Source organism: Scophthalmus maximus, chromosome 2 (assembly GCF_022379125.1).
Source record: "Scophthalmus maximus strain ysfricsl-2021 chromosome 2, ASM2237912v1, whole genome shotgun sequence".
Lineage (NCBI taxonomy): Eukaryota > Metazoa > Chordata > Actinopteri > Pleuronectiformes > Scophthalmidae > Scophthalmus > Scophthalmus maximus.
Window position 1 is genome coordinate 25,788,082 of NC_061516.1, and position 8,748 is coordinate 25,796,829.

Consider the following 8,748-nt stretch of genomic DNA (forward strand, 5'->3'; position numbering starts at 1 on the left):
ACACCAACTGTATGCTAACTTTAGGCTAACTGTATACTAACTCTACACCAAAGGTATGCTAACTGTATGCTCACCGTATGCTAACTGTATGCTTACTGTACGCTAACTGTACACTAACTTTAGGTTAACTGTAAACTAACTGTAGGCTAACTGTACACTAACTGTATGCTAACTGTATGCTAATTGTAGAGTTTGAGTTAGTAAGTAAATCAAATCAGACTAATGCGTTCATTAGCTCCTTTTTCAGATGATTTTGTTCGTACAGTCAGTGGAGCTGTTTCCCCTTTTCTTTGTGGAGTAGCTACAGATTCATCATGAGGGTGTTGTTACTCTTCTCGTCTAACAGGATCTCACCATAATGTGCATCTAACTACAGGAAACCAGGCAATACATAAGCTATTGTCAATACAGTGTTTTTTTTGTGTCACCCAAATAATTTCTCACACAACTTTAAAGTGTAGAAAACGTCTTTCATTTGGTACAAAATTATATCTGACATCGCTTACAAAAAAAAGAAATCACACCACAGGACCGTTTCAATTGATTTGTAGATAATATCAATAATAATGATTTTAGAAATAAAATTGTGTGAAACTGTGGATCCCAGTGTTATACAGTGCTGGAGTTTATATTCATCTCTTCATTCAAAACAATACGATACTGTACTTCTGTATCAGAGTATTACAGTTATTAATGTCAGTGCTTAGGCCAGTTTTTTTAACTTCACCCGAAACGGGTATTAAAACATTTTCACGTCAAATTCATCCTTGTTGTGTCTGGTGGGAGCAGCACAGGTCTGGGATCAGTACAAATATCCAGCTTAGTCTTTAAAGTAAAAAAAATAAATTATATCAACATACACTCAGCTCGAAATTTTAGTATTATTCATTTCTTAGTGTTAACAGATATAGAACAAGATAAACAACAAGTCAAAGGCAAATATAAAGTGCAAACTACATAAAAGTTCGAGGACGGTTTGGACTGTTTAAAAATAAGAAAACATCCTGACTGACTCTCAGCCTGCAAGTGCTTCTTCATCTCATCATACTTCATCATCCAAGCGTTTTGTTGCCTGACGTTTCATAGTGTTGTGTCCTTCAGTTTTAGCTTAAAGTCACTGATTCCTACGAACTCCGCAGAAACAACTTCCTCTCAACTTTGTTGAAGTCCATGCAAAACAGTTCTGAACAAAGTGAATCTAATTTCCATAAGAAGCTCTGGTTTCAATACGTTTGTCCATTTCACTTTGTAGGTGTTTCATCGATGAACCGTTGTGGTTGCTTTTTGCAAAAACCCAACTCAGCTTCTTCTACGTTTCCCAGATCTGGATTTATTCACTCAGATTGTAGTGTTACACCCATGTCAAGTCAAGGCCTTTAAACTGTCCTTCGGGTGACACCACATCCTCAACTACATTCAACTTGTATCTGTTCAGTTCCAAGTGTGAGTTTCTTCATGGTCCTGCATGTGCATCGTTCACTCATGTCACGCGCTAAAGCTTCTGTGGCGCTTTCGTTTCCTTGCGTGGTGACGTCTCACCAGGAGCCCCAACGCGACCATCACGACCAACAACGCCAGGACACCGACAACAACGTACGCGGAGGTGCCCGATCCGTGACACATTCCCGCGGTCAACTTCTCAATGTTGACCGGCTCCGCGAAGTCCTTGTGAACGCAGGTCACGATCTCGATGTCGGGAACGACCACGGCCGAGCGCTGGACCATGTGGAGGAAGCCCAGGTTGCTGCAGCAGTTCAGGGGGTTGGAGCCCATGTAGAGGGTTTTCAGAGAGTGCTCCAGAGCGAGCATGGTGCTGTACTCCAGGGTGACCAGGTTGTTGTTCTGCAGGTTTAAGGACTCAATGGAGGACTCTTTGTTCCACTCGGGCAGGGAGGTCAACTGGTTGGTGGACAGGTCTACGTGTTTGAGACTCGACAGCAAGGACAGATCTGTGTTGAGGCTGGACATGTTGTTTTCCCTCAGGAGGAGGTGAACCAGCGAGTGCTCGAGGCCAGAGAGGGAGTCCTTGTCCAGGTCCAAGCCCGGGTTCAGCGATAGGTCCAGTAACTTCAGAGGCGTGTCGGCAAATGCGTTCGCAGGCAGATGCTGCAGGTCGTTTTCAGAGAGGTACAGGAAGTGCAAGTTGCGAACAGAAGAAAAGGACACACAACCGGGAGGAACCTCTTGGTTTTGGTCCGTCGGCGCCGGTTCGTACTGATTTTGCTGCGAGTCACAAATTTCCAGATTGTTCTGCTGGAGTTGCAGGTAGTTGATATTTGGAAGTCTCTGAAATACTTGCTGGTCCAGGGTGGTGAGGTCGTTTCCTTGTAAGAAAAGCTTTTCCAGCGACTGCAGAGTGTTTTCCCCAAACGTCAGACTGCGCAGTGAATTGTAGCTGAGATTGATAATCTTCACCGTTGGTAGAAGGCCTTCGACAGTGAGAGAAAACTCGGCAATACAGTTATTGCTCACATTCAGGACCTTGAGTGATCTCATAAGGCAAAAGAAGGACTCCGGGACGCTCTGGAGTTGGTTGTAACTAATGTCCAGGTATTTAAGGTGGTTTAAAAAAACATTATTCCTTTTCTCAGGACTCCCCGAGACGTTGACGCTCTGGAGGTGGTTGCGTGAAATATCGAGATATTCGAGCACGTTGGCTCTGGGGAGAGATGGAAAGTAAAGAATTTTGTTTTCACTCAGGTCGAGATGTAACAGGTTATACAAATGAGTCGAGCATGCACTTTGGAAAAGCTCCATGCTGTTCTTGCTGAGATTGAGCACTTTTAAATTGTATAGGTTGAAGTCCGTGATGCACGTGATCGAATTCTTGGACAAATCGAGTTCGGTCAGGTGATGCAGGCATTCGAAAGCTCCGTCTTCAATCTCCAAGATGACGTTGTTGTGGAGGCTGATCCTTCTCAAGGACAAAGAGCCACTGAAGGTGTTTTGTGCTATTTTGGTGATGCTGTTGCCGTTCAGCGAAAGGTTCGCCAGTGAGGGAGAATCCGCCAGGAAGTAGTCCGACATCCCCGTGTAGAGCCCGTTGCTGGAAAGATCGAGTGACTCCACGGTCGTAAGAGGCCCGACACCGACTTTGGAAAGAGCGAAAACGTTCAGGCGATTCTTGGACAGATCCAGAACTTTCAGATCGGTCATGTCTTTGAAGAGGCCCGGCTGGATGGCGTGGATCTTGTTCGAGCGAAGATTGAGGTGGCGGAAGTCGGTGTGGAACGCCAGAGTTTCCCGGGTGAGGTTTTGCACCTGGTTACGAGAGAGGTCCAGCATTTGGACGCCGCGGGGAAGGTTGACCGGTGCGCTCCTGAGGCTCAGATCGCTGCAGAGCACATCCATCTGGACCTGCGGACAAAGACAAACAGTCTGATTATGTCGGCTCCCTGCCAAGGTTTGCCTGATCATGACACAACACGGGCCAAATGTTTGAATTAGGGCTGATTTATGAGTCAGTCGACGGCTGGTTCTTGGCAGCAGGACAGTCCTCTGAGGTTTCATGATGGGGAGTTGTTCTAATAACAGAAACACCCAAATTTTTTCCTGCTATTTATTGACAAATGGCAAAGCTCCCATTCCCGTCAAGTTCTTAAACTTTTATTGGAAAGATTGTTGGGTTTGAAGAAACTACATCTTTATTACAGTTTTCGTCATCTTCTCCTCCTTTTCCCCCCCAAGAGATTCGAATAATGAAGTTATTAAGTTCGAATTGTAATTGAAACCACATGAGTGACCTCCCGGTGTAGAGCGGCTCGTATCTCCGTTCTCTCGCTGAGGCCCAGTGCACATTTATCTTCTTGGTATGTTTGTGATAGGGGCATTTCTTATCGATCACAAGCCGTCCAGAAATGTAGGAGCTCCCGCAGAGAGGGAGAATATCTGTTATCTGTTACCAGGCTCGTCGTGAAGGACGACCCGTCCTCAGAGACATGTTCACTGTCTGTCCGGTGTCTGACGTTGATGTCTGGATATTTATAGAAACGGGCAAACACCACATTAAACAAACGTGGTGTTTCGGTATCGGGCTATTTTTAGAAAAAGATGACCTGAAACAGAGTGAGAGGCAAAGTTTCATACCTGGACTTTCGGGTTTTTGTTTTGTTCTTAATCCATCCTTTGAATTTCAGTGCGTCTCTAGTCAGATTTGATCGTATGTTTTCTCAGATTCAAACCTTTTCACCGATTCGGAAGAAGCCCCAGCTGAGACATCTCGTGTCGCTCAATGGTTTTTTCCCATCGCCAACTGATACAAGCCGTTCCCCTTAAACTGGTCAAAGACACCTGAACAAAGACGTATCCCAAATAAAACTGAATGCTGCTCTGGAACCCCTCAGGGCACATGCAGGCTCTTGGTCTCTCTTGAAAGGAAACACTGTGAAGTTTCATCCCTCACAGTCAGAATCACTGCAAGTGCGACTGGCAATGAGTTACTTACGTCTGAACACGATGAATTTATGATCGAATACCGGCAGACGGCCCTGTTGGCTGGAAACCACAGCAGAAGGCCTCGATGCTCTTATTTGCTGGTCTTTTGTGGGAAAAGACACGAGAGAAACTAAAGCCACTGCAGCCAGTTGAGTTTGCATGAACCCGGAATCGCGATTCACCAGGAATGAAAAGCTCGACAGCTCAAACTAATAAAAACACATCTGCACTGCCGTCAAAAAGCCTTTTTTTCCCCCCCAAATAAAACTGCATCTGCGCCGACAGTTAAATCTGAAAACACCTCGAGCACCTGACGGACGAGGTGCCGCATGTCCGTCGCCACGGGCAACCCGTGAAAATAAACCGGCATGGGATGAATGTCCATAAAAAAGCAACTGTGTGTTCAACATTTATTTAAACTGGATATGTGAGGAATGTGCGTGTGTGCGCGTGTGTGTGTGTGCTTTACTTACGACTTGGCATGGAGGGAGTTGCCGGGCAGGACTGGCGGATGCCCCGCAGCTGACCAGCAGCAGCGGGAAGAGCAGCTGGAACGTGGCCATGGCTCTGCAGCGGCACAGGGAGAGTCCACATCAGTTGAGACCAGACGCACGCGAATGCAGGAAGCCGGCGGCGAGGTGATGCGACACCAGATGGGAAGGAAGAGGGAAGTGGCCCTACCTACTCTGTGACATGTTGACCTATGACGGGGCTGTTTTGTTGCCCGGAGAATACGCGGCACACGAGGGGCTTTCTGTCACAGAGAGCGTCGGCTTTTCGGTTTTACGAGCCGTCGTGGAAAAAGAAGGAGGTTCCAGTCGACAACATGAAACTTTGCTTATCAGATCAATGTGGGAGTAGAATCAGAGTGATGTAAAACCCCCCCGGGGGGATGGTGACGATGAGTTTTAAACAACAGAGCTGCTGCTGCTGCAAAAAAAAAAATCCCCGGCTCGGTTTGTAAAATTAGAAACGCTACAAATCGTCACTGTGAACAAACGGCATCTGCTTTTTTTTCCGTTTCAAGTTGAGTATTTTTGTTCGTGTTCGATGATTAACTAGAGTCTGAAGACTGAAACGTTGAAAGGTTGATTGTCTTTCAGCGCCGCGACCTCGTGCGATGTTTGCGAGTACGAAAAACCAAACTCGGAGCAGATCTGGAGCCGTCGCAGACACGTTTCTATGAAAAAAACATGTTTTTTTAGTGCAACTGAGAAACATTCGCATTTGTTGGCAAAAGACAAATACATTTAAAGTCTTTAAAACTAATTTTGTCCAATCAGCTGTGATTTATTTGCTTTTGCAGGCAGATTAAAAAACCCAATTTGGAGAATTAAAACATTTCTAACAATTTACAATCTGATAAAACAATGTTGTTTTTCATGATCAGAAGTAAAACGACACCTCATAATATTTAAGAGGAAAATATTTTACTTTTTCACAGCAAAAAAACAAGTTTGAGGCGCCGACGATATAAAAGTATGAAAACAGAAAAGAATTTGTGAAACAAGCACTTTGCTTTTCTTCATCTTTTTCTCTGCTCAGATTTGTTTTGTGGGAACCACCTGGACTAAATATTACTCAATATAATAAAAGTTCAATATATTTTTATGTTGTTAAAATTTGTTCCAGCAGCGACAAAACTATATGAAGCATCGATATTAACAAACAAATGAAAACATATCAGTCAGTGGAGACATCTCTCTGCAGAATGACATTTACGTTTGATTCTCTAAACACATGTTGCCAGTATATATATATATATATATATATATATATATATATATATATATATATATATATATATATATACACATATATATATGTTGTTTGTCTGTAGCTTTAAAAAGTCCTCTCCTCACCAGATTATTTCAATACTTGTTTTTTTAAGACTATACCAAAAAAAAAGTGAAATAAAAATGCAGTTTGCAGATTCTTTGACGTTGATTTTCCACTTTGTACAAACACGCGTGTTCACATCTGTACGCAGGAGACGGATCAAGATGCTTTACTCAAGTAACAGCAGCAATAAGTGAATAAGTACCTGCAGAGATGAGAGCGGAAATATGGACGTACATCATGATTTATGGTTAAATGACTCTAGTCATCTACTCTAAGTTTGAATGCAGGAGATTTACTTGTAAATAAAGTATTTTCATATTGTACTCTAACAACAACAACAACAACAACAACAACAACAACAACCAACACATGAGACTCCTGATGAACAGTTACCTGACTTACAGCTGATGACAAACTCTGCAGAACCTCCTGACCCTCTCGATTTCACATCCTCAGAGTTTCACACACACACACACACACACACACACACACACCCACCTACAGATCGATAACGAGCAGCGCAGACCAGCAGCAGACCAGCAGCAGCTCAGCTCAACCCTCGGCCGACTCGTCCCTCCACATCGCTCTCCGGCTCCGGCTGCCGTGCAGCCATCACATCCTGTGAGAATATCCTCTTCCCCACTCCCACCGCTCGCATGGAAACGCCTTATAAGGGGATTGGGAAGTCCAGACCCCCCCCCCCCCCTCCCTCCTCCTCCTCCTCCTCTTCCTCACCCTACAGTACAAACTCCAACTCTATTTGGATGATGTCTTCAGAAATAGTTTGGATGCTGGATCTCCTTTTGGAATTTGGCTCATTTGAACGTCTTTGACCTCAAAGTTCAAATGATTGCCCCGCGTGTTTTATGTGTCATGCATGTGAAGATGAAAAAAGAACCTTTTATGGATGTGAATCTGTTCTGACAATGTTTCATTCGGTTCTCCTCATCTCCGGCCAGCGAGAGCAGAACGCCGGCGGCAGTTGTTGATGGAATTTTGTGAAGTCGGAGACACGAGTGTGTGTGGAGTCGGTTCCGTCCTGTGGCTGCGCCGCACTGTCACGAATGATGATGGAAGTTCACATGTTCAGACAATGAGTTTGTCTGCAGAGCGTCTCCACCGGCTGCGTGACCAGGAAGTGAAAAAACTCCCAAGTGCTCTTGAGCAAAGGAATGTTATGATTCAGAGAAAATCACCTTTGAGTTTTTTACTAATGTTTTTATTAAAAAAAAGATTCAAATCAATATTTAAGTCTTGTTCACACATGACATTTCTTTTCACTGCTGTTACATCAAGTTTAATAAACGTTTATTTTTTGGCAGATCCACAATGACAAAGCAAACTTGTTTGCAAACTCTCGTGCGAGTTGTTTTTTTAAAGTATAATTTTCCATGTAAACTTGTACAAGAAGTAAATGTACAGAAATGTCATTAGTAAATGCACCTTCAAAGTAAAAGTACTCAGTACATGCAGGATGTCCCATGCCAGATTATTGTATTATTACACTGTACTATAGTAGCCTATTATCATTGTTATTGATGCATTCATGTTTTAGCTGCAGTTCTTTATAGGATATCATTTTATTTAAAATCTATAAAACAAATATTTAGCATGTTTATTTAATGTAAAATCTTCTCCACACATTTGCCTTTTTATCGTGCATTAAGTATGTCAAAGCCACTGTTAACCTTCAGTACCACTCCATTCATCTCATTCAGTTATAGAAATATTACGTATATTTCTGATATAATCTATAATTAGTATGGACAGTGTTTCAACTGTTGCACCTGGTCGAGGTGGAGCTGGTTTTAATTTACTTAATCTTCACATCCTGATGAAGACAAAGAGTCTGCGTCTGTATTTGTTATGGTTGAAAGCTCTGGTAAAGTAAGAGATCTTTGAGTCGGGACTCACATTGTTTCTGAGATCGAAGGTTGATGTTTACATTTTAAAGACCAAAACACTAAAATATGCCGCGCAGCCGAATCTAGAAAAAGCTGCTGAGTTCGTGTGAGCCAACTGATCCATCGCCATGACAACCAAGGCGGCTTTCACATCCAGTGATGAAGACTGTGGGACATGGTTGAAAGGGTTGGGCACTGACCCTCTGCTGAAATATTGTTGAAGGCTGAAGCACGAGTACTTCACAATTGTATATATATATATATGAAATAATGTAAAGAAATAAAATAAGTAAATAAGAAGCAGCCTCACCTGGTGTTGCTCGTCTCCAGAGTTTTGGTTTCACATTCAGTCATGTCATCCTTTACTATGCTGTATGCGGTGTCTCACACACACACACACACACACACACACACACACACACACACACACACACACACACACACACACACACACACACACACACACACACACACACACACACACACACACACACACACACACACACACACACACACACACACACAGTGATTCCCACTGTTTGTTTCCCGTCCCCCTGCAGCTCGGCAG

The 8,748-nt window shown here is 43.5% G+C and overlaps 1 protein-coding gene across 4 annotated transcripts; it reads right to left on the reverse strand.

Moving 5' to 3' along the window:
* Window positions 1-449: 449 nt before the first annotated feature.
* Window positions 450-6,929, reverse strand: lrrc32 (leucine rich repeat containing 32). Of its 4 annotated transcripts, none has more exons than XM_035626251.2 (3): window positions 6,775-6,929; window positions 4,908-5,001; window positions 450-3,357 (listed from the first exon to the last, which is right to left on the reverse strand). In XM_035626251.2, the coding sequence occupies exons 2-3, from the start codon at window positions 4,995-4,997 to the stop codon at window positions 1,486-1,488; spliced, it is 1,962 nt and encodes a 653-aa protein (XP_035482144.1). In that variant the 5' UTR covers window positions 4,998-5,001; window positions 6,775-6,929; the 3' UTR covers window positions 450-1,485. The 4 variants fall into 4 exon arrangements, with proteins under 4 accessions (XP_035482144.1, XP_035482145.1, XP_035482146.1 ...); XM_035626252.2 differs by having other exon boundaries at window positions 6,779-6,926; XM_035626253.2 differs by having other exon boundaries at window positions 6,679-6,913.
* Window positions 6,930-8,748: the final 1,819 nt, after the last annotated feature.